The sequence below is a fragment of the Cimex lectularius genome, unplaced genomic scaffold, assembly GCF_000648675.2.
Source record: "Cimex lectularius strain Harlan isolate CLEC.00 unplaced genomic scaffold, Clec_2.1 scaffold226, whole genome shotgun sequence".
Classification (NCBI taxonomy): domain Eukaryota; kingdom Metazoa; phylum Arthropoda; class Insecta; order Hemiptera; family Cimicidae; genus Cimex; species Cimex lectularius.
In genome coordinates, this window is record NW_019392846.1 from 1,343,258 (window position 1) to 1,369,717 (window position 26,460).

General features: G+C 37.3%; 1 protein-coding gene across 1 annotated transcript; it reads right to left on the minus strand.

Moving 5' to 3' along the window:
- Positions 1-80: 80 nt before the first annotated feature.
- Positions 81-14,633, minus strand: LOC106666946 (transcription factor Sp4-like). The gene is made up of 13 exons (XM_024228672.1): positions 14,597-14,633; positions 14,409-14,536; positions 11,139-11,288; positions 10,871-11,084; positions 9,920-10,104; positions 7,178-7,490; positions 7,027-7,118; positions 6,825-6,963; positions 6,557-6,746; positions 6,318-6,486; positions 6,142-6,261; positions 3,942-4,103; positions 81-780 (listed from the first exon to the last, which is right to left on the minus strand). Exons 1-12 carry the CDS (start codon positions 14,631-14,633, stop codon positions 3,969-3,971), a joined length of 1,872 nt encoding a protein of 623 aa, XP_024084440.1. The 3' UTR covers positions 81-780; positions 3,942-3,968.
- Positions 14,634-26,460: the final 11,827 nt, after the last annotated feature.

Sequence of the window (26,460 nt, forward strand, 5' to 3'; positions counted from 1 at the left end):
TTCTCCTGGTACAGAATATCAAATATTGACATCAATAAAACCCAATATACAACTGAGAAAAAAAAAAAAAAAAAAAAAAAAATACCGAATGCCACTTCCACGTAGATTTTGAATTGGATTGAATGTGAAAAAATACGGCCGAGAGAGGTAAAGCAATAACAAGCTTTTAAACCAGACACCTTTCCAATTTTTAAATTTTTTCCTTCTTTTTAAACATTTCATAAGTAAAAGAAGCACCTATGAGAAAAGCCAACAAAAGATTAAATATTTTTACTAGACAATGTAAATGATATGTTAAGAAATGCACCATTAAACATTTAACATAAAAACGTTATAACATCAACGAATTGTCATAATTAATTACATATCTAATGTATAAAATATTGTTAGTACAATGTTAAAATCCCCCTTTGAACTCCAACAGCAATAATATTACAATGCATTTTTTTTAAAAATAATATGATCACAATTATGTCATACCATAAAAGAATGTTTTCTCCCATAAATTATAGGCCTTCATAAAATCAGATTAGTTAGGCGAGGTTGGGTGGTTTCTCATGTTGGAACTTTTTTTAAATAAAGCTACAAATTTTCAGTTAAATCTAGTAAAAAATAAAGCTAAAAATACCAATAAAATCCAGAGAAAATCTTGTGAACAGATTCTTGGATTTATCGACATTTGGCACCGTTTGTTCGTTGTTTCTCAAGTTACAAGTGTCAACTTGTGTGCATTGCAGATCATGAAGATAAGAAATCTTGAACGTTGAACTGAATTTCACTCTGCAACAAATACAAATACAAATCACATAAAAAAAAAAGAAAATTGTACTAGGAAATTATTATTATATTTAATGAACATCAAACACAAAGGCAAACCACCACATCCCTCATATAATAGAATAGAAAATACTTTCCCACAGTAAAACCCTTTTTAACTTAACGTAAATGTGTGGGTGGAGCCATTTTGAATAACGCTGCTTTTCAGATAATCCTTAGAAGAATGCAGTAAAAAGTGTAAAAACCATTTTCCAATTAAAACCGAACGATCCTTGTAGTGTGTACATACAAATATGAAGTACAACGTACTACAGCCAAAGCAAGAGAAAAAGAGCTTCATAAATTTTTCACAATTAGCTAGCTTTACAACTGCATTCATGAGGTATAAATTTAGATTTCACCCACTATTGATATCCCAACACCATAATTATGGCTACACTTCACAATAACACCATTTTTTACTGGAATCATTTTGGTTAACAGAGGTTTCAGTTAAGCCAAGTTTGGTTAAAAAGGGTTTTACTGTAGCTATAAAAATTTACTTTTCACCAGTTAATCTTATTTTAATCTAAAGTATATATGACATGATTTATAATCATTATATGTTATAATGTCGCCAAAAAAATTATGCGTTATTTTAGTGTAGATTCACATTTTTAACTTTTTTTTGGAGAAAAAAATTAAATTGTACTTCAGGCCCAGTTCAATTTCAAATACGACCCTTTGTATACTGACACTTCATTTTAAAGGATTTTTTACGCTGAAAACAACGGTGCAATTGGATTTTAAATTGGTCAAAAATTGACGGGGCGATCAGATCTACCCCTGATATGCCAATACCTAGGATGGGCGATTCTCGAGGCCTAGTAATTCATGGTAAAGTACAAAAGCAGGAATTTCGAATTGCCCATGGAGAGTGAGAAGTGATAGGCTCAAATAAAAACAAACCAAAGTCAAACCTTCTAGATTTTTTTTTTTTAAATTTTAAACAAGGGTATTTCAACTATATAAGTTGTATTAACCCTCAGGGTGCTGGTGTTTTTGAAAAAAAGCCCATTTGTAAGTATGTCAGGACCAAATGCAGGGCCATTAGATTCGAATCCGGGACTTTTACCTTCCAATGATGAGCGCCGTATCAATGCTTAAACAGTTGTAACCACCGACGCCCCTTGGAGAATTGTTTGATAGTTACCTATATCATGGTCTGCCTACCCTCAGATTTTATTTATTTATGGAAGATACCTTTCAATTCAACTTGTGAGCATCATCACCCTTCGTTAAAACAAAATACAAATAACACAAAAATGATATTGCCATTCAGTTTTGTTTTTATTAGGCTGATGATGCTCACAAGGCAAGTGAAAGGCATATTCCATATACAAAGAAAAACTGCTGGAACTAAAAGCTTTTTGAATTTACCTAAACAATCATACATAATGAAGTTTCTTCGCAAAGAGGTGCAAACTTTAGGCCTAGTACGCACTAGGATTCTTTGAGTTGACTTTTTGAATCTCTGGTGAATCTCGGCTGCGTCTAGCCTGAGTCCGGGCTGCCCCGACTCATTGTTGCGATGAATCTGGTGTGTTGCGGGCTAGCATTTTCGGACTCTTTTGAATCCCATCCGATGGGGATTCTTTGGCTCAATGTTGCGCAACATTTGCCAGTGCGGACGTGAATAGGAACAAGTGCTCTTGCTTTATTTGTATAGTTGACGTTCTAGTGAGTGTTTTCTTGAAGATTTTGATACTGTCTTGTTTAAAGATATGTTGTGGAGTACTGAGTTGACTTTACAGTTTATTGAAGACATGCATTCCCATCGGTGTTTGTGGGATGTATCATTCACGGAATACAGAAATCTGGAATTGAAAAGCCAAACATTGAACGGTTTAACCCAAAAATTCAGTGTATCCGTCGCCGAAATTAAAAAAAAAAAAAAAATGCACACTTTAAAAGGACGGATTTTTTTTAATGCATTTCTGATTGGATGCACTATGTACAAGGCAAAAAAGAGCAAGGGAAATTCCTGAGAGCTAATTCCTCCGTCATTTTCGCAGGCCCTGATGAATGTGAACTGAATCTTGGTCTGGACACGTTTCTTTGTCATGGAGCAGAGTCAGGGCTGCATCGCAACAATGAATCTACACAGCCCCGACTCTGCCCCGCAACATGAATTGATTCAAAGAATCCCAGTGCGTACTAGGCTATAAAATTAATATTGACTATCTTTACTGATTTTTGTTAGTACAGATACGTTTCAGCATTCCGCCGTCTTTTCGGCACTTAGGGAGATGGCAGGAATACTAAGATAATTGGTAACTATCAAACAATATGTTTATCACATCACCACAAGAGGAAATCTCACAACTAATTAGAACCAGTGCGAGAAAATTTATTTTTTGGGGGGTTTAATCTTACTAGCAGGGCCCTGGATTCTGAGCAATCCAATAATTTAATTAGGTTTTCTTTTGATAGGGTGAAACAACTTAGGGTCGTTATGAATTTCCCCTAAGAACATGACAAACACCGAGAGGGGTACCCAGGGTTCTAACTCGGATTCAAAACATACTTTTTTTTTAAACAATGGATACCAGTAACTGGAGGAGTTCCTTCCTGAGCACTGCAGCTGTACAGCTTATTGTACTTTATCCCTGGCTCCATTTTTGGGGGCTCGCAACACAACTGTGAATTTGAGCCCCCGGTGTGCCAGTGTTCTTCCATCGAAGAAACTCATTTTTGAAGGGGGTTGGGAACAAATTTAGGGTCGATGAGATCAGATCCTGCTCCTTCCATTGATGAGTGCCATGTCAATTTCTTTCAATTGCGGTCACCGGTCCCCTTAGGCGCCTCAGAAAAAGTCCAGAGGCGACGGTGGGGATCGAACCCACAACCGCGGGATATACTAGCTGAGAGTCTGACACCTTAACCACTTAGCTACCGTGGCCCCCTACATACTATACCCACATGAGAAAATCAAAACGCGCTCTATTCAAACTATTTTCCTTAATAATAGCAAGATTTATGCTTAAAAACGAATTTTTAGCATTTCATTTGAGGTTTAACACATAGTAACAGTTTTTTGTATTTTCCCTAAATTGAATTCAATAGGATAGAGCACATTTTGATTGTAGAATTATAGAACATAGATAGCAAAATTTTATATTTACCAATTGGTCAGTGGGGGAAGGCAAAGACTAGATGGGATCGATCGTCTCAACTATAGACAGCTCAGCCTGGTCAGACTCAGACTTCAAGGTTATGAGCATTTTATCATCCTCGGATGAACTTTCGTCCATTGAACCAGCAGAATTAGTTGACGTTGTTACTTCCTGAGGAAAAAATAAAATAAACAAAAATTTTAAAAAAAAAATTTTTACCACTTGATTTCATTTTTGCATGCAAGTTACAAACAAATAAATAAATCATAAATCATGCACAAATGAGTGTTCAATCTTTGAGACCATGCGTAAGCAGATTATTAAATAGAATTTACTGAGGGTAAATCTTTAAATGAAGATAAAAACAGAAAAAAAGTTAAAACAAAACGAGGGGATAAAGAAGAAATTAAAACAATGAAAATTGTAGAGAGTACAATCTTTGTCTTTAACATTTATCCACCTTGTAAAGTTCCTCTGAAGATGGACGCCTGTTAAAACGGATAAGATCCTCATCTGGACTTTCTATAGTCCAAGAAACTTTGGTATTATCCTTTGAAAAGAACATAAAAAGAAATAAAAAAACTCTAATTGAATTATAAAAATTAAATTAAATTAAAAAAATAATAAAAATTAGGAGGAGGAAAGGAAAGCGGTCCACATGGTTTGTTATCAAACCAATGTTAGATTGCAGTCAACTAAATTTATGTGATGCTTACTCAATTAATAGCTTTTAAAAACAACAATTAAAATCTTTGATATACAATCCATTTTTAATTTGGGTTTTTTTAAAATTTATCAAATTAGTTTTAATAGGTTTATATCTACATCCTCGAATTCTGTAAATCAAAATTAATTCTACATTCTGGTTAATTCCTTAAATTCACTAATTGCATGGTCCGCTTGACCAATTAATATGTTACAATTAATTAAGGTTTTTAGCTGAGATAAAAAAGTCAATGGCACGAGCGGGATTCGAACCCACGATCTTCGGCTAGATACGCCGCTGCTCTACCACTTGAGCTATCGTGACTTCAATCCACTCAGGCACAAACTTCCCATCTCAGCCCCACCTTTTGCTCGTGCCATTGACTTTTTTATCTCAACTAAAAACCTTAATTAATTCTGGTTAATTTTATTATTTATTGTTAGTTTTATGGTATGGCTAATATTAAGTTTTTTTTTTAAGCATTAAAGTTTTTCCAAGCCAAAAAATTCCTTCCCTAACACAAAAACTTTTAAATTCAAAAGCGAGCAGTAAATTGAAACAATTTAAATTGTTGAAAAGCCTGAGACAGTTGGCTTCTTTTTTTAGTTAGTTTTCAGTCCCGCAAAGCTTGAATCAATATAAAACTATAAATAAATAAAATCCGTTTGTTACACTGGTATTTTTCTAATACAATAACCTGGGATCTCCGTTTTTATAAGTCATGTAAACTAATTGTATATAGTTAAAAATAAAATAAATTAAAAAAATCTTTACTTCAAAGTAAATATTTCAATTTTGCACTCTATGAATTGAGTATATAATAACCAATCTATGTTATGGCAATGCTGTTTTCATCCTCATAAATAAATTTAAGTAATGAATTATGTTTATAAACAATTGTAATTAGTATTTATTTAGAAATCGTGAGATGTGGTCTGGTGTGATGTAGGTTTCAGAAAAACATTTTCTTTATCGTGCCAATGCTTCTATCTTTATTGAGATCATCTTCAGGGCCTGGGATTTACAAACATTGTTTACATATAACAATTACATTTTGGATGTGGAAAAGTGAATTTATACAATATATTTATATTTTTCCACATCCAAAATGTAATTGTTATATGTAAACAATGTTTGTAAATCCCAGGTCCTGAAGATGATCTCAATAAAGATCGAAACGTTGGCACGATAAAGAAAATGTTTTTCTGAAACCTACATCACATCAGACCGCATCTCACGATTTCTAAATAAACATCGATTAACGGTCACTAATCACCACACAATTGTAATTAGAATAATTTAATATATACAAAAATTATTTAATGTTTAGTATTTTAACTGTAAGTGAAAAGAGTTTGGTGGAGAGTGAGCTTTAAAGCTTTTTAAAAGCTATTATGATACCAAGTGGGTAAAAAAGGTGCTTCAAAGAAAAAATGCATTAGTTGCTCTGCAAAATTAGGAAATCCCAAATAAAAAGTCAAATGTAGTGAATAATTTGTTTACTGTGTTCCTTTGTTTCTGGTGAGTCCTGACGTGTTTTGAGAGGTGGTCACTTCTCATGAACTTTTTATTACACTCAGAGCACTGGAACCTTTTCTCGCCCGTGTGTGTTCGCCTGTGCCTCTAAAATTGAATATCGTTGTAGAGTTATTTAAAAAAAAATCCATGTTTGAAATTACCTGAAGTTCATCAGATCTGGTGAAACATTTCCCACAAAAGTCCCAGTTGCAGATGAAAGGCCGCTCTCCAGTGTGCCACCGGAGATGGGCTCTCAGGTGCGAAGTCTTCCCGTAGATCTTGTTGCAACCAACCACATGGCAAATGTGCTGCTTTTTCCTTGCTCCAGATCTAAAAAGTCAAACATAAAAGTGTTTATCTTTATATTTTTTTTAGGATATTTGAAAAATTAAAAATCTACCTTTCAACGCCGTCCAAGCAGTTGGGACATGAACAAGCGACTCGTCGTGCTGATCGAGGCTTGTCCTCGCAGTTTTCATCCTCAAATGTTATATTTGAAGTAGAAGTCTGTACTGGCTGGGAAGACAAGCCAACTACTTGCCACCGGTCACTGTTGTCCTGGTTTGTATTTGAGCCATTTGTTCCTGAAGCTTCATACACACAAAAAGAAAAGTTAAACCTATACACAAACCAAAGAGTTATTAGAAATCAAAATAAATTAGTTTTACATATTATCTGAATCGCTCCAGCAGGAATTGTTTGAAGGAGAGGCGGAGGTTGGACAGCAGCAGGAGCAGGCTGTGCCTGTATCAACTGAACATTGCCAATTCCAGGTAAATTAACTGTCTGGACACCAGGTAAAGGAACCTGAAAAAAAATGTAAAGCAAAGAAATAATAAACTATCAAAAATAATATGATCAGTTGTGTACCTGAACAATGTTATTGTTCCTTACAGCTAAGCCATTCGTCAGATTGGCAAGGCTGGATGCAGGGATGACATGAACCTGCTGCTGATTCCCGCCTGCAAAAGTAATTTGATGTATTAATATTTCAACACAGGGGCTAATAAAAAAAACATACCAATAGAAATTTGTTGCTGAGGGAGAATAATGCTTTCACTTGACGTTGGAGCCTGTGTGCCAACGACTTGGGGTGATGTTGATGAGCTTGTTACAGAAGACGGGGTCGTGCTTGTAGCTGATGCGGAGGACGACACCTGGGATGTCTGATTTGTAGGGGATGACTGTACAACAATAGTGTTACCTGCTGAAGCCTGTGTCTCGAATTTTGGCTGGACAACGATTGTGTTCTGAGCCGTTCCTGGAGTGAGTACCTGCACTTGCTGAATCTGGCCTGACGGTGTAACAATTTGTGCCATCTGTGTTGTGCCAACCTGTTAAAAAAAATCAAATAGTGTTAAATGGCTGAATTTTTTTTTTTTATAGAAAAAAATGTAAAAGACTTATACAACTAACATAAAGCTTTTTTTTTATTGTGGTTAAATTTGGAAAACTGCTCTCTTCATCAGCCAATATTCTTGAAATGAATTTCTTATGAACCAGTTTTCCAGGAATGTTGGCTGATGAGGAATTGATACCAGATAAAAAGTATAATAATAGAATTTTATTTCATAATAATAAAAACTTCAGATTGGTTAAATATGTCTTTTTTTAATAATTGTTCAAAAATGGAAAATAGAGAAGCAATCTGAAGAAAATATAAAACAATTAATTAAGGTTTTTAGTTGAGATAAAAAAAGTCAATGGCACGAGTGGGATTCGAACCGACGATCTTCTTCGGCTCTACCACTTGAGCTTTCATGACCTCGATCCGATCAACTTCATGACATCAACTTCCTATCTCAACCGCACCTTTTGAATTTTCCCTCCTTTTTGCCATTTTTCAATCGATGATAGCTCAGGTGGTAGAGCAGCGGCGTATCTAGCCGAAGGTCGTGGGTTCGAATCCCGCTCGTGCCATTGACTTTTTTATTTCGACTAAAAACCTTAATTAATTGTAATATATTAATTGGTCAAGCGGACCACGAAATTAGTTATATAATTATATTTTTTAAAAGTTAAAAAATATAAAACTTTTTTTATTACATTTATTTGATATTTACAACTACAAGTTATGTATTAAGTAAATATGTTCATATATGTTGAATTTGTAATTTGAGTTTCTTGTAGAAGTTGCCTAGTGGCTACACCCTTTCACACTGAAATATTTTCAATCTTCACTCAATGAGAAGTTCTTGGGGTCCCTTTCGCTTCAATCGTCTTGGAGGATTTTCAGAAAGGGTTGGAAGGGATAAATGTCGAACTAATTAATTATTGTGTGTGTTCAGTGATTGCTGAAATTTTTTATAGTGGGTTTTGATGAGTTCATATCCAAACGGGATGTGTAGGCTGTTATTAATACTGTAATTTGAAACCACCTTTTTCTTAAAATTCACGGTTCGTAGCAATTCTTATCCAAAGGTTGAAAGAAAAATCCAAAGTTCCCCATGGTTGAAATATTTTATTCAATTTTGTCTGTTTCATGCGTTTCAGGCCTACGGAGAAACATGGAAAACCTCATGGTACAAGTGCCATCATAAGATACACACATAAGTAATTTACAAATTTTTAAAAATAAATATACCTGGACTATGCCATAGATACACATATATTTCCACCCCATTTTGAGGGGGATGTCAAAATGGTTTTAAAAACTGTAAAAATAATAATAATTTTATTTTAGTCTCCTCAAGGTCCCCTTATCCGCATGAGCCTCCACTCTTTAGATGGTGATTATTGGTTTTTTTCAACAATTTGTCAAGGAAGGGAAGCCGGAAAACAGTACCTACTCAACTCTTGCCAAACGCAGGGCGGATAGCGGCAGTGGGTATATATAAAAAGAATCTCATTATCACGTGTTGTACCCATGAGGGGACTAAAATAAAATTATTGTCATTATTACAGTTTTAAAACCGTTTTGACGACATCCCCCTCAAAATGGGGTGGAAATATAAACGTCCACTTAACAGACAAAATTGAACAAAATATTTCAACCACGGAGAACTTGAGATTTTTCAGCCTTTGGATAAGTAATTTGAAACGTAAAAAAGGAGCATTTATAATTTGATGGAAAATTTTAAGATTGGATTGGATAAGATTGGAGACGTTGGGAATTGGAATCCTTGGTTGAGCACATCACAACAGTATGCCCATAGATGTTTAACCATTGTCTTCTAAATTAAAAGTTCGTTTTCAATGTCTAATTTTGATCGTGAATTAAGTAGCCTTTTTAACAATTTATAACGTCGGTTTGTTTGCTGTCTTTTCAGTCTTGTGTGGGGATTCCAAGTCAGTCGTTTATCCATGAAAAGTCCAAGATAACGCACAAGTGGTAGGCAATGGGATTCCATTTATACTCACTGCAGGACAGACATTTTTATATAAGGTAAAATTTATCTGTGTGCTTTTCGTTAGGTTATCTTTATTCTCCACTTAGTGAACCGTACTGTTAATTCATTCAGGTGTTGTGATTGAGGAGTCCGAATATGTAGGAATATCTGCAGTGTATATAAAACAAATAAAAATATAAAATATAAAACAAAATAGGTTTAGAAAAACATTTTCTTTTTTGTGCCAACGTTTTGATCTTCATTTAGATCATCTTCTGGGCTAAAAGTGTTGTTTTCTGTGTAGATGTGTCACGATTGTGTGTTATATTGAGAGTGTTCTAAACCTACAACACACAAGACCTCATCTCACCATCTCCAAATAATCATTAATTAACAGTCACTAAATACTACACATAAATAGTGTTCACATAAACCTGAGAGAGTTGAGGTGTGATCATAGGTGCAGTTTGAAGAACATTCGGGAGGGATGTGAAAGACTGAAGTGGGAAGTGCACTGTCTGATAAACTGTTCCATTTGCTGTTGAAATCGGGACCTGGACTGGTATGCTTTGCTGAAGCTGCAAAACATGAGTTCCAGGTCTGACTGTGACATTTTGACCTGAAATAAAAAGAATCATTAGGCTGGGTGGTTATCGACAAACTTAATATCCCCTTTTAGTTTGTTAATAACATTCCAAGCAAAATGGCATAGTTACAATGCAATTTTATAATAGCTTTATTTCTTTATTATTATATATAATTACAAGTTATGGCAAAGTTCAAAAATTGTGAGATTTCTTTGTGCTGTCTGCGGGGTGATGAACCTATAATTTGGCCTCTACTGATCATTTTGGGTTCTCTCTCTTCAGTCTGAATATGGCAAAATGCTAAATGCATCTAACAGGCCAGTAAAATAAGGATAGGCTGGTAACGACCAAATTAAAAGTTCAACGAATTAATTTATTTTCATTATTTAAAGCAATAAATCAAGTATATTTTTCTTTTTTGTTGTCAGGGTATAAAATTATTTAAGTATTTTTATTATACTTATTTTGATACTTGACAAAACAATTCATCTTGCCTGCTGTATGTAGGAACTATAGTATTTTAACAGCGCATGTCTACATTATATCACACTTTTAACCAATTTCAAAATTAAAATGTATTAATGTCAGCAAAAATGATAAAATCCAATTAAAACATTTTTTTATAATACAACAGATAAAGAATCTTTTATAGTTTAATACAACTTATATTACGAAGAGGATGAAGTAGAGTGAGTGTTCGTCAAAATCCATTTTCACCAAACCCAAATTAAAAATGGTAAACTTTTTACAACTAATTTGTAGTTAGTATGTTGTATTGTAGACAATATTTTAAATTACCAGGAAAAATAGTCGGAGATTGAAGAAGATTAGGCGCAGTCCTGAGGATCTGCGGGGAGACTAACGTACCTAATCCACCACCTCCTGGTATGAACACGGCCTCTTGGCCGTCGACGGTCACTGTTTGCAACTGCTGCTGAGCCTGCTGCGGCTGTGGCTGCTGGATGCTGTACGTCAGCCCACCCCCGCCTGCTCCGGTTGTCGCATTGCTCGCCTGAAGTTAGTTTGAGTTTAGTGTTGATCGATACATTCCGAAGTGGATACGCACCTGGATAAACTGCCCAGGCACCCCCTGGAGAGAGACAACTGTCGGTGTTGCAGCATTTGATGTTACAAATGTTTTCTGAGTTCCGAGATCAGCAGACCCATTTACTTGCTGGATTGGAAGCAAATTTTGGAGCTGCTGTAATGTTATCACCTACAAAAAATAAATAAATGAATAAACTAATCTCACATCAATATTTCCATTTACTGAACTCATATACTGAAATAGAATAAGTCTATTTATGTCTTAACGCATATTTGCCTAGGCACAACAATTTTTTTTTTTTTTTTAGCAAATGCAGTTATCTCACTTGTCAAACAGTAGTTTTTGACTTATCATTTTATCTGTCTTGCAAATAAAAGTTTTCATACAAATAACTGCATAAGTGGTGATATGATAATCAGTAAGTACTCTAAATTTGTGTGTAAAACTAAACAAGTGTCAGTGCATAGTCCTTGGCAGTGTTAGGACTGAGGCTATGTTCGAAGAAATTTGAAACTATTAAAAACTTAATTATGTCAATTAGTAGACATATTTAAGATTGTTTTGCCCTGATGATGACCTTAAAATAGGTTGAAAGCTCAGCAGATTTTGTTTTTCAACCACTTGACCATACACAGATCCAGATTGTTCGTGCCTAATGTGACAAGTGTGAAAAAGTCAAGATAGAATTAAATTAAGAAACTTATTTACTAGAAACTACATTGAATTTGATGAAGAAGAAGAAAAAACAAGAAAAAAAAAGAATTTCACAAAAATGTAGTTGGTAAGCATTGAATTTGATGAAGAAGAAAAAAACAAGAGAAAAAAAGAATTTCACAAAAATGTAGTTTGTAAGAAAGATATAAACTTTAAAATTGCAGTCCTGAAATGTTATGTTTTTGTATTTATCCTCTTTTACCCCAGGGTGCACAATTATTGACTGCAGTCATATCCTCAAAAACCAACTAGATGAAAGTCTGTTCATCTGAACATAAACGTGAAAAGCAAACCACCAAGGGGATTTTTGTTTAAAACATTGCAGTATTGTGGAACATAAAGATATAGAAAAATGGATTCTTAACGAGTCCAAAACCTCGTTGAACAACACGCCATGAATGAGGCGAAGAGATCATTGAAGGGCCTTCAGCAAAACTTACAAAGGAATTACTGGACGGCAACAGAACCAGATTTCTCGTTTGACTCCTGACACGGCTTAAAAAGGCACATGCACCGGATAGGAGTACAGAGTACACTGAGCAGATACTGCCAGGAAGAGGAGAAGACTGCAGAATACATTTATATTTTCGTTAAGATCTTTGTAGGTGCAGATTCTTGCAACCAGAAGAGGAGCCACAAGCAACATCCTACACTAAGGAGCCTTTGGCAAGGCTATAAAGATGGCCAGTAAGTTATAAACAAATAGGCAGAAGGCCTTGAGGCCACCTCTTTTATCCCTATCCCCAAGATACAAACCATCAAATGTCTGTTTACCACATGATTTATTTGTTTATAATAAGATAAAAAAGTATATATTTTATGGTATATTAATTTATTTCAGAAGGTACATACAATAATAAGTACATACAGTAATAAGTTACTGTGTCAAACAAGAAATAAATCGTATCCATTAATTGTGTAAATGGATAGAAGAATACAAATATTTTTATATTCATATGTATATTGTAGAATGTATGATACAAGAATTGCTGTTTTGCTGAAGTCATGATACACGCTACACCAACGAAGACTGGTACATACATTTTGCTAATAAAAGTTTCTTTTCTTACTGATTTATAAACGTATATGAATAACAATTATTACGTTTTATTCAGCAATTTAGTAAACCAATTGAAATTTCACCGATCCTCGAACCCAGACACCATGCCTTGGAGATAAAGTGACGAGCTCCCAGTTTAATGTTACATGGGACACGCCAACCTTGCTATAATCATTAAAACACCACAGAAATGTAAATACGGATCAAAACCAATTTTTCATATTCCCTCTCGACAACTAAATTGGAAACACAAATCTAAACGGAGTTATGCTTGTTTTTTGATCCAAGCAAGACGGGCCCAACCCTGAAGCCTAATTATTAGATAAACAGAGCCCCAGAGGTCTTGATAAGACGTTTATACAAACGTATCAGGTGCCTGTATAATATAAATCAATCAAAATTTCAAAACAAATATCAAAAACAAAACAACAAGAAATAGTAAATTAACACAAATTAAATCTTTTTTTCTTTTCTACAAAATATCAAATTTTTCAATTTAAACAAGTAAAAATTTTAACTTTTAAGAACCATGTACAAACTATTTGTCAGACCATATGGAAAGCAAGGGTGGATAGGTACTCACTAGTCAAAATAAAGCAATTCGCTGTGAACTAGGACTATTTTTTAGGATCTCACACTTCTGCTCTAGTGAAAGAATAGGCTAGATCTACCCTAAAAGTGGACACCTTTTTTTTCAAGCACTGTAGTGCTAATCATTAAGTATAAATACATACTGTCAGTATGAAAAGAAACTGAACTGTGACAACGGTACACAACTGAATTCTTTAACTATTACAGAGAAAGTGTATCAATTGAAGAGATTCAGTTGGTTGTAAAAGACAATCGAAGTTGGTCAGCAGGTCCAGTCATAACTCGGTACATCTGGTTGCAAGTTTTAATTAGTAGTATAGTATAGTTTTAAGAATAGGAATAACAACTGATAAAGTGTTTATCACCGTTAGTTGTTGGATGGAAGAATCAGATGTATGATTCAGGACTTATTTTGATGTGACTCTTGGTGTATAATCAAAGCCTTTTGACACAGATGAACATTGAGAAGAAAAAAAACTTTCCTCACTTATTATGTAAATGACATTACATCTTATTCAGTAGTTCAATGAATCAATTGAACTGATTTTTAACATATTTCTAGTAAATTATGTCATCAAACATTCAATATGTTTTTGTTAAAATATGTGTACGAGTTGTTTTTATAATTTATTGTTTAATGACCATCACAGTTGGAGAATTTGAATAGGGGTTTGTTTAGGCAACATTGAGGTACATTGTTGTTGGTTGTTTTGTTGCGTCCAATAAAGTTGTGATTTTACGAAATGCGACTTTGTTGTTTTGGAGGTGTGGACGCTCAGCAAGGGCAATATGCTGAATCGTTTGGGAATTATGTTAGAAAGGCGTGAGCGGCGGTGAGACTGAAGGACGCGAGACGTGCCGCTCACTCGGATCGGAAGCGCGTACACGTTTCGGGCCGAATTCGTTGTTAAAACGCCCGTTACCTGGGGCTGCTGCGGGGGCGGACTCGGGGCCAGGGGGTCCCGCTGAATTTGGTTCGCCACCTTGGTGTTGTTTTCGGCCGGTCCTCTTCTCCCTTCTTCTCCACCTCCTTCTTCACCCCTTCTGGGATCTCAAGCGTCCTGGCGGATCGAGGGCTGTCCCTGAAAAGGCGGAGCAGTCACGTCAGTACCAAGGCGCGCGCCTCCCACCCCCCTCCCTCCGTTCATACGCCCAATTTCCACAACAAACGCACTGCTCGGCACTGTTTTTCCCTTTTCAGGGCGAAACGGACGCAAACGAAGGGGGCGGCGGACGTGTGAAAATCGTCGTCGGAAAGTGAAAAAGCCAAGTTTTACCTTGTCTATGTCGGAGTGTGAAACGGGCCGTCGTGAAGGTAGACTTCTCCTAACAATGCTGACCCCCCTCTTTCGCTTCTGTATTCATACGCCGGATCGATAACGACGGTGAAGCGATTTTCGTGAAAAACCACCTCGCGGGCGCGGCAAAGTGCTCCGTTCGATGAGGAAAATCGCGGAGCTGCCTGCAGCGGGTGCGGGGTGACGTCGCGTCTAGGGCAGCGCGTGGAAAAAAATTCAAAACGCCTCTTCTCTTGGGACTATTTTGGGCGTGGATAGAAGGACGGCCCACGAGAAAACTGATTGGCAGCCCGCCCGTTCTGCCCTACCCTAACTTTTAGTGGAATTTGTTTTGTCCCCGGGGCCACCTCCCTGACACGCCTACCAAAAGCCCACCCACCCGAAAACCGCCTCCCGCAGCGGGCCGCGCTCCCGAATAGTTGGCCGAGATAGTTGGGAAGAAACGGCCGGGGGCGGGGGCCGCCCCACTGACCTTGAACCGCCGCCCCCCGCGCGCGCCCGACCCACCACGGGTCGACACGTGCCCGTCCCAAAACGGGCTGTCCCAGGACAGATTTTCAAAAATGAATAGTTGAAGAAAATCCATCTAAAGACAAATAGATGTGACGTTGCTCACTACTCCACACCAGAGTACTCTAAAGGTGAACAAAATACCCTGCTCCTAAAAGCTGGGATAGGGACAGTTTGTCACTGTATAACCGAGTTCTGAAAAAACATTATCAATGCACTTAAACACAATTTACATTCGAAAGTTCTGAAAAGCGTGTTTTTGCACTTCAAAAGTGTAAACTGATAATAATGAGGTACGCTGATTGCAATGCTCAACGACACCTAATTGACAGGTGGATGGAACAGGTGAACTCTGGTATGGTAATAAAGATACTAGGAAGCGGAGTTTGTACTCCCCAGGCACTGCAACCTTCTGGCTTATTGTACCCTCCTAGTTCCTTAGTTCAGTGCAATAGACTCAATCCTTCTCCTTAGAAGTATCAAGTCATTGATTGCCTCTGCTACAATTTGATTCGCTAAGTTTTTCCTTATGTTAGGTTAAATCTCCATTGAGCTGTTGCTTCGCATTCGAAGATGATAAGGGTTTCCTCCTCCTCATTACATAGTCTAGGATGGGATCATTGTTGTATTTGCCCATGTTGTGTAGATGTTTTCTCAGATGCCTGTGACCGGTTAGTAGCCCTTATCACTCCTCTGAGTTGCAGAAGTGATTTTGCCAATCTTGGTAAGGGTTGTTACATCATAAGTTTACTGTGTCTAGCCCCGCTAGAATTTATCCTCTTCTCCTTTTGTCATTTGCTTTTTAAAGAGATGAACTCTGAATCCAACATCAAAAATTTTAATTTTTCAGAAAAAATAGTTTGGTAATTAACAATCATTTTTCGCCTCCAAAGGACGACATGAACAGAATGTTTGAATTTAAGCAAAACTTCCAAATAAACCTTGGTACCAAAAAGAATGGAAACGAGAGGAAAACACCTCCTTTAAGAACGGCGCCATCTTTTGGTACACCGATGGATTTAGAACAAAAGAAGGTACAGAGGTATTCGGTCCTGGAACCAAATACCCAAATACCCAAAGTACACCAATATCTTCCAAGCTGAGGTCCACGCAATCAAGAGATGTACTCACCTACTGCGGGGGGCTCAACAGACCAAAGTAAGTCATGCCGGTTCAACATGAGTTCACCGACTCGCAGACCAAAACCCATCATCATCTCTAAGGGCATTTATTTTTAAATTTAATTAATTTAATTTAAAAATGCCTTTATTCACTACTGTGTTAGTGGCACAAAACTGTTACAAAAATGCTCATAATCAGCGAATAAAAGTTGCCCATGCCATGTCTTGAGGAGCGTTACTATGCAAGAGTTTTAGATTTGCCTAAAACGACGGTTGTCGGGTATTCAGGTACCAGGAGATTGCAAGGTGTACTCGGACACCACGATCTGGACGCCCAAGAGCCAAAGGATCAGCTGACATCAGATTTCATACTTCGAGACATTGCTTTTCCATTGCTTCTCAAACGTCTGTCTTCGAACTTGCGGGATTGTCCGTTAGCGCTGAAACAGTAAGAAGGAGACATGCAGAAGTGAGTCTACATCCCATAAGGCCAGCAACCGTGTACAGCGCTTACCAGAGATCATCGTCGAAACCGCTTAGAGTTTGCAAAGGTCACCGACATTGGGTGGAAACAGTAATGAAGGAAATGTTATGTTTTCAGACGAGTCCCAGTTTTCACTCCATTCACCAGATGGACGTCTTCGAGTATATCGAGTAGATGTGATGAGCAGAGCCAATGCAACAATGCCGGAAGGGGGTCGTTCGATGGCGGTTCAGTTATGGTGTGGAGTGGAATTTCTTTGGAGGCAAACAACGCAGTTTTAATAGGACGTCACTTAATGCAGAAATCTACGCGAAATAAATTCTTGACAAATATGTGGTGACAATTGCTCCGTTTATTGGCGAGCAATTTTTGTTTATGTAAGATAATGCAAGACCAACATAAACCAGCGTTATTCAGTACCTTTGAGTTGACTTGTTGACACATTTATATCCTAAGACGCCCAGTACCTATTCCTGATTTGATCCCATTGAGTACTTTTGGAACGAAAAAATAACCCTCCTACAGCCTTAGCCGAACTGAAAGTTAGATTAGCTGAAATTTATTTTGGATGAAATTCCTCAAATAGTGGCTAAAGGAATTATGAGCATGCTGAGAAGTTTAGTGTGTAATAAGTGCAAGAGGAGGTAATACACCCTATTAAAAAATGTTAAGTTTGTTTTATCATATTTTATGTTCATACACAAAAGTGAATTTTTTTTTTTTGAGTACTCAATACGACATACGTATGTAGAAAAATTGGATATAGTCAGCGGCTATGGAAATTGAACTCAAAATGAGCTTATAAATATTATTGAACACATGAAAAGAACACTTAACGAATACAGCTTGAACAAAAGAAAATATGATTTCGACTCAAAACCCAAGCATTAACATCACCCTTTAAAAACTTATTCTCAACTAAATCCTTCTTCTCGCCTACTACTTGGAGTAACTCAGGGCTGCATCTTTGCCATCCTCTTCTTCATTCGGCCCGGATGAATCCGTATGTGAATCTTTCCTGTTGCTGAAAACGTTGGTCCACTGCTTTAGATGATGTGCATTCGCTGATATCTTCGGTCCTTCCCCTCTTTCACATTTAATCACCTTACATCTATCCTTGCCATAACCTCTGTAACCTTATAAGACCCCAAAAATTTCGCTCTGATTTTTGGCAAAATAAAAACTAAGAATGTCTAATTGCTACTACATCCCCAATGCAATATGACCTGGTTTATTTTCTTCTTTTATTGCAGGTTCTCTGTTCCTCTTCCGCTCTTATAATATGGCGTTTTAGTAGTCCCTCTCGGTCTGCGTCATAAGTGTCTGCAACTGTCTGAGCACTTTTTGTTCCGGTCTTCTCATTTCCGTCCCCGATTAAATTTGAATGAGATGGTTCGTTAGTAGGAGTCGTATCGTCGTATGTTTGTACCATTTATCAGGTTCTTCTAAACTAAGTCTTGTCAACATAGGTACTATAATATCGTTAAGTCCTCAAATTGTGTTGTCTCCAAAGTTTTCATAATTACAAGGATATGGTTATCCATCCTTTGAGCATTTGGCAAACACAAGGACACCACACGGAATTGGTAGAGCAGTAGGTCGTCTGCTTAATGGGTCGCAATGTCTTATTTTGTTACCTGACATTCAATTAATATAAGCAAATTAATCTAAAATCATTGCCAAAAGGGAAAGTTTTGGACATAAGTCCTTTTTACTTAGGGTTTGCTGAAAAGCAGCACAGTCTGTCACAATTTTGAACGAAATACTCGAAACTTTTTAACAGCTGCGATCGCGGCCTCAAGTTCTCGAATATTTCTTCTGGGTGTCTTCTGTCTTACTTCTCATGAAGTAAACAGGATGAAGACTCCTCTCTTATCTTCTTTTTTTGCGAAAGAATCGCTCCATAACCGTCCTAACTTGCGTCCGTATGATGTTCGGTTTCGGCCAGTGGGTCAAAATGTGAGATGGGCACAATTTCTGCCTTAAGGGCTTGATAGTCACTAGCTGAAACGAAATCAACGTCACTCAGAAAGTTTCTCAACACTGGCAATCATTGAATTCTTCGTCAAATCTTTTCACACCTGTTATTGTATGAGTCAAAAAACAGTCAACGGATCAAGACCACGAAAAGAGATGAAGATGAAATATGACCCTTCAGGTTTCCGTGATCGACAAGGCTGGTTCGGACCTCGATGCAGTTTCGAAGTTTCTAGATGCAGCCGGGTCTAAATTGGACTATCTAAAACTAATTCCTATTTGACATACTCATTGCCGGTGCACTTCTTGTCCCCGGTGGCTCTGTTGCTCAAGACGGCGATAAGCATTGCAGAACCATCTGATATAGTTTCGCTGCGTAATTATGATCAGGTGTTCACTAAGCTTATGCGGAGGTACAAGTACCTTGAGAAGATGTTCGAAGATAAGATGAAGAAGGTACTTGTTTTCGTCAAAGGGTTTTCTGAAACGTAACGTATGAAACTTGCACTATGACAGAATTGTGGATCTCCAACGGCTCCGTCCCACCTAATGTCCTCCAAGTACTTATAAATGAGCATCTGGTTAAAGATAGCCTTGCCTTGGAGTTCCTGTTGGAAGTCTTTGTTACTTGGATGCAGGAAAAGGGTCTAAACAGTCTTACAATCCGCATTCGGATAGGTAAGTTGTGACAAATGGAAGAACACATGCTTTTTCAATGAGCTGATGAAATTTTTTCTTTTCCAGACGGAGTAAAAAATTTTGGTAACTATCCGACTCGAAAATAGATTTCAAGCTGGAGTCTGAAGTAATGTTTTTTAAACATTCGTATTCAGTTGAAGATAGATTGGTTGGCTTTGTCGAAATTAAAAACGGTTTGACCACCCATTCACGATCTTGCAGCATGTATCTGGACTGCTCAAAGGACATCTCTCAACTTCGAAGGTGTTCACACATTTCATCGATCAACGTACCGTTCGCAAGCTCCATTTTTCTTTTAAAAAAATCGTTTAACAAAGGACAACATTCCACCTCTTCCTTCTCAACAGAATAAACCCAAAACTGGATTTTTCTTTTGAATGCGCTGTCTTCGTCATAGCATCGAAAGTTGTGGTATTTTTACCTTGAAAAGAAGGACTAATCTCATTCAATTTAATATAAATATCTGATAAATACCATTTTTATCACTGAAAACGTTGGCCAATTTGTAGTCCTGCGACAAGATAAGACTTCTGAACGTAATTTTGTAATCGAAAGACAGCCACCTCATTTCAGTATGGAGAATCAGGGAATGATAAGGGATCCCATATCGTCCATAGTATTGTGAAAATCTTGACTTAAACTTCGTCTTGACATAATTAATACTTTGAACGAACACATCCAAAACTTTCTTAAAAGAGGCTGGCATTTGTTAAAAGGTAAAGCACGTCTGTGGAAAGCACAATGACTGCTGCAGCAAAGCAGGTCCGCGGACCACAGTTGGATCCGTCCTAAATATTCAATAGTTGTTTTAAAAAATTGGCTCTTCTTCCAATTCAGAACGACGACGATTCCCAATTTCGCCGCTTCAGTTTCTTCTTTTCCAGGAATGAAATCATCGGCATACAGCATCATAACTTTTTTGTAAATCAAGTCTTGGAACAACTTGGGCATCCATTCTCCCATAGGACCAGAACCACAACTAAACTCCGGACTGAGTGCTTAAGTGGAACTGGAAAAATGGATTTAGAAAGAAAAACCCAAACACTGGCCAAACCCGCAGGTATGAGGAAAGCTCCGTTTGTAAACATCTCACACCGGAAAGCGAAAGAACTCTCTCTTAGCAGGGAGGATTTGTGGAGAAATATATACCTCTATAACGCCCACTGCCCTCTTAACTACCACCTAAAGAAGGTGGGCAAGGCTGAAACGGAAATATGTCGGCTCTGTCAGGAAGAACCAGAGACATCGTCACATATCCTTTGCGAATATAAACCGTTCGGGGTTTTTACGGTACAGCCACTTCGGTAAGTCATTTCTCACACCTAAGGAGATCCATGAAGAGGCAACAAGGATACTGCTCAGTTTTGTAAGCAATAATGCACTTTACAAGGTATGACTATAAGCTATAGGGTTTCCGCAACCGACTTTTAGATCGCAGTGGAGGAAATAATTGTCTTCTGCAAAAATCCTTTAGAAAGTGTTGAAAATGTTAGTCACATACGTCACAAAACCAGCAGGGGGGTTACACAATCGAAACGGCGCTCGCAAAAATGTCCACACGCTGCATATTTGCTGCGTTTTTCGTCTACTAGTACTCATAAAAAAAATCCGTTTTTCATATCAATCGAGATTAAAAAACATTTTGACGACCCCATGATTTTAACCGGCTTATAACTATCCTTTGTTTATAAAGCATACCTGGGTACCAGATCCTATCAAAAGCCCGTGCTACATCTAAAGACTAGTCCACACCTAGACTCAAAGCTGCGCGTCATTGTTCGGAGATGCATCTCGTTTGAATCATGAATGTTGAGATTCACCTCCGCAACATGTCCCCTTACAACCCTTATATCTGGAGTGTATTGCTGGTCTACGTGATACAAGATGTTGAATCTCTTCGAAACGGGATTCAGTGATACAATGTTGCGCAGCGTTGCAAGCGTAGACGCATGTTCCGGAGGCCGCCAGTCACTAGTGGAGCAGTTGCAATACCTATTTTCCTACTTTTTTTCCTCAAAATCAACATTTTGTTGTCTTTGAACACCTTCGGCGCAACCATTTGCAAAAGATTTTTAAATTTTTCGTCCTTAAACAGTTGACAAATCCCATTCTATCTTCTAGCCTTCATGTGTCCAAAAGATGGTATGTACCATTGTTATTACTAAACAATTTTCAGACCCACCATCAGATAACCATCACCAGCATTACACAGGTCCTTAAGATTTTTCTCTTCTTTCATCTTCCTTTTGCTCTTTTTCCAGTCGGTCGTGTGTTTAGACCATTTTCTTTCTTGTTGTCCTTCATATGTCCTGACACATCCTGTTCCGCCTTTGGCTTATTCGGTGGTTTGCGTTGTTTTTAATACACTTGCATTCACTTTATAGGGGGGCATGTTTGCGCTACTTAGGTCAGTCAGTGCATTACACAGCTCCTTCAGATTTGCCCTTTATTTTTACGTAAATTTTCTTCTTCATTATTGTTTTTAGCCTCTAGTATTTTTCCACCATAGGGCAAACTTTCTTCTACTTTCTTCATTGAAGTGTTACTATTATGCAACGCGAGAACAGAATTGGATAGAGTTACGAGCTTTTAATCCATTTTCCCTTTTCTTGCATTGGGGAAAAAGTTTACCAAGACTCAGCAAATTATCAGTCAGTCCTTGCACGCGTTTTAATTATATTAAGTTATTACGCCATTATTTTTTATATATTTTTTTAAGAATGGCAGTACAAAATTCCAAGAACTTAAACTCTATCATCTTTATTCTTTCGCCATTAAATAAGGCTTTATTTCAAAGGTATTTGAAAAAAATCTGTCTCAAAACTGTCTTGAGCTTTTCAAAGTTATTAAATATTCAATTTAATATCCGTGACTGCTTTGAGTTTGTCAAAAGGGCGAAATGAAGGGTGGGAGATGTTTTTTTGTAACCAGTAGGCGTGAATGTTAATCGACGTTTCGACCGCGGTCAGTGGGCCGCTTCAGGTACGTTGGCGTGGCGTGCGGCGGCGGGGTAGGCGTGGCGGAGCCACTCCCCTCGGGCAGCACTGCGATCCACCCCGCCCGTCGGCTGCGGAGGGTTGGACGCTGCTTGCTGCAAGAAACGGAAGGCGGCGATCGCAGGAGGCGAGGGTGAAATCGCAATCTCAGCCGGCAAAGCGCTTTCGCCCCTGGAGGGTGCGGAGTGGGCGGGGTTTGTACTTGATTCTTTATGCCGTCCAGGGTTGTTGTCCTGTCTTTTTTTTAGTTTTTGTTTTCTTTTTGAGAAAATACACAGATTGTATCGGAGGACCAATTTGGGTTAATACAAACAGCGAAAAGCTCAAGACAGTTTTGAGACAGATTTGTCTCCAATTCCTTTGAAATAAAGGGGATAGCCTTATTTAATGGCGAAAGATTAAAGTGAAAGGTTGCCTTTAAAAAACGCCTTTCACTGTTCATGTGGAAAAAGAGTCTTATAAAACCAAGCATATCACTTTCAAGCTAAACATTGGCTCTTTTGAACACACTATATTCAATTCTCTCTCTCTCTCTCTCTCTCTCTCTCTCTCTCTCTCTCCCTCTCTCTCTCTCACTCACTCTCACACTCTCTCTCTTTTATTAAATAAAACAAAAATCATTCTTTCGTTCTCTCTGTCTGTCTGTCTGTCTGTCTCTCTCTCTCTCTCTCTCTCTCTCCCTCTCTCTCTCTCTCTCTCTCACACTCTCTCTCACAGAGAGAGAGAGAGAGAGAGGGGGGGTCATTCGCGACCTAAATTTGGATTTTTTTTAAATAAAACAATATTCATTCATTCATCCTATTTATCTATCTCTCTCTACATGTCTCTCTCTCTCACAGAGAGTGAGAGATAGAGGGAGAGACAGAGAGAGTGTGAGTGAGTGAGTGAGAGAGAGTGAGTGAGAGGGGGGGTCATTCGCGACCTAAATTTGGATTTTTTTTTAAATAAAACAATATTCATTCATTCATCCTGTTTATCTATCTCTCTCTACCTGTCTCTCTCTCACAGAGAGTGAGAGATAGAGGGAGAGACAGAGAGAGAGTGTGAGTGAGTGAGTGAGAGAGAGTGAGAGGGGGGGTCATTCGCGACCTAAATTTGGATTTTTTTTTAAATAAAACAATATTCATTAATTCATTCATTCTATTTATCTCTCTCCACCTGTCTATCTCTCTCTCTCGCTCTCTCTCTCTCTCTCTCTCTCTCTCTCTTTATCTATCTATATATCTATCTATCTCGTTAATTGTCAGGGAGGTCATTCATGACCTAAATATGTATTTTTTTTTTTAATAAAACAATATTCATAAATTCCTTCTCTCTCTATCTATACATCTATCTTACCTGTCTGTCTCACTCTCTCTGTGTATCTACTATCTATCCCATTAATTGTCAGAGAGGTCAGTTATTCGCGACCTAAATTTACAAGAGTTGTTAAATAAGACATACTCATTTTCTCTCCCTTCCACCTTCTCTCTCTCGCTCTCTTTTCTCTTCCTCTACTCTTGTTTTTCTATTTATCACTCACATACATAAAAAAACACCTATTTTCAACGTGAAATTCATTATTGTTTAATGTGTGTTGGATCGGACGTATATAAACAGCAAAATCTCACTGGCACTCTCAACACGACACACAAGAATGACACAATTACGCAGAAAACAAACACTGTGAGTGCAAATACCTTGATTGAATATAAAATTTTCTAGCATTGTATAAATTCATTTTTTTCACATCCTACATGTATTTGTAAAATTTAAACAATGTTTATAAATCCCAGGCCCTGACCTCAATAAAGATCGAAACGTTGGCACGATAAAGAAAATGTTTTTCTGAAACCTACATTACACCAGACCGCATCTCACGATCTCCGAATGATTGTTTATTGTTGTTTTGCTGAACTTCTCAGTCAACTTTCGTCCGTCGATGAAGGAAAAAAAGTTAATGCTAACTGATCTTGGATTTTATTTGGGATTGTGAGATAGACTGCAGAATGATGATTCATTTTGGTCGGCAAATCCTGATTGGGATGTTCTGTCAGACGCGTTTGGACATTAGGTCATCTGTATCCACTTGGCACCATCACAATTATCAACTTGTTTTCAATTCACAAAGAAATATCGTTGCAAATAGAAAACTTGCGACTGGCCAACCAGACCGACCCAGAGATGATAGACCAAAACCGTGGCATCAACCAAATTATTTGGGATTGCTGTATTCATCACAACATAAATACGCAATTGCTAACGTTATATTTGGTCAGAATTTGATTTTTACTCTAAGAATGACATTCATTTTTTCATCAACTTCTTATATTATATCAGTAAATAAACTTGTAGCTCCGTTGTTTCCTATCTTTTTGGTCTTGCTATGTTCTCAAGTTTTCTCCGACCAGTGGATTGATTTGTGGTCCCCCGTCAAGTAATTGAGAAAAGATCTAATGCTATCCTGATAAACCAAAACACCGATTAAACTTCATTACCCAGCAGACTGTGTAAATTATGATTTTTAATTGTTATTACCACCATTATTACTGTTTCATTCTATCTATAACATAATATAATGGCCAAAGGATGTGATTATTTACGCTGATAGCCTTCCATTTTTCAATATTAAAATAACTTGGGGTATGTATACAACAATAACGTCTTTACTGTACATACAAACATTGATAGCAAGTGTACTTAAATGCATATATCAATAAAAGCAAAAAAGTGTAAAATATGGAGTCTTTGCAGCAGTATGAAAATTAAAATATAAATTAAATCTGCTCAAGGAAAAAATGAACCAAAAGTAAGGAAGTTCGTCGACTCGTTTTAGAAACAGCTTTAATTTTATTTTTATTGTGACATTCAGACATTAAAATGTAAAATAAAATCTTTAAAGTTATACTAATTTGTTAGTGTTTAGTCTGTTTTCAGCATATAAAAAACATAAATAATTATATTAGGGATAGGGATACAAGAAGTGGCCACAAAACCGACCTAAAAGTTCTATTGTGCCTATCTACTTTGGGCTCACTTGTCTAGCTGGCTTGGTTCTTTTATGAAAGAGACTGCTTGTGTCTTGTCGTCACCAAGCTGTAGAAATCTATGCCAAGATTTACAGTCCTCCAACTTCTTCGTTTTGGGAAAATCCACTCAATGGTCCTTTCCAGTTAGTCTTCTTAACTTATTACAATCCTTGGTTTATGTTGGTTGCCATAGATAATCATAGCCAGTAACAAAGCGAGATTTTTTTCCGTCAGATCTGTTATTTGGTTATTACCAAGCATTATGGCCCCAGTACTGAAGAGGCCAAAATGCCGAAACTTGTCTGCTCGAGTGAAAATGAAAGGGTAGGTAGACCACAACGATCGTTAACAACCAAATTACTTTACGTGATTTATACGAAGATACCATTGTAATTATAATTGAATACCTACTCACTATTATTTGAATTTTCCCTTCTCTTTGACAGTTTTCAAATGTCGTGTAATCTATTTGATTCTCGGTGACAAATGAAATAGCCACGGAGAGCTTTAGTGAAGAACTACTTGGTTTATCTTATTAAATTCACTAGTTTTCGTGGTCTACTTGACCAATTAGTATCTTTCAATTAATTAAGGTTTTTAGTTGAGATAAAAAAGTCAGTGTCACGAGGGGCATTCAAACCCACGACCTTCGGCTAGATACACCGCTGCTCTACCACTTGAGCTATCGTGACCTTGATCCATTCAGACACTAACTTCCCATCTCAACCCCACCTTTTGAATTTTCAACATTATTTAAAAATATGTAAAATATAAATATTACACATAAGTTTTTAATTACTACTTTTTTCTTACAAAACGAAATGCCGTTGCAGCAATCAAGATAACATGTTTTTAATAGCATGTTGCGATCCATAATATTTT

What these genes read in the sequence shown, in the direction of transcription:
- LOC106666946 (XM_024228672.1), bottom strand. Translation starts at nt 14,633, where the DNA reads ATGAACGGAGGGAGGGGGGTGGGAGGCGCGCGCCTTG. An exon ending in TCACACCTCAACTCTCTCAG is followed by an intron (nt 7,491 to 9,919) that starts GTTTATGTGAAC and finishes TTTTTTTAACAG; the next exon opens with GTTGGCACAACACAGATGGC. An exon ending in GGAACAATAACATTGTTCAG is followed by an intron (nt 6,964 to 7,026) that starts GTACACAACTGA and finishes ATTTTTTTTCAG; the next exon opens with GTTCCTTTACCTGGTGTCCA.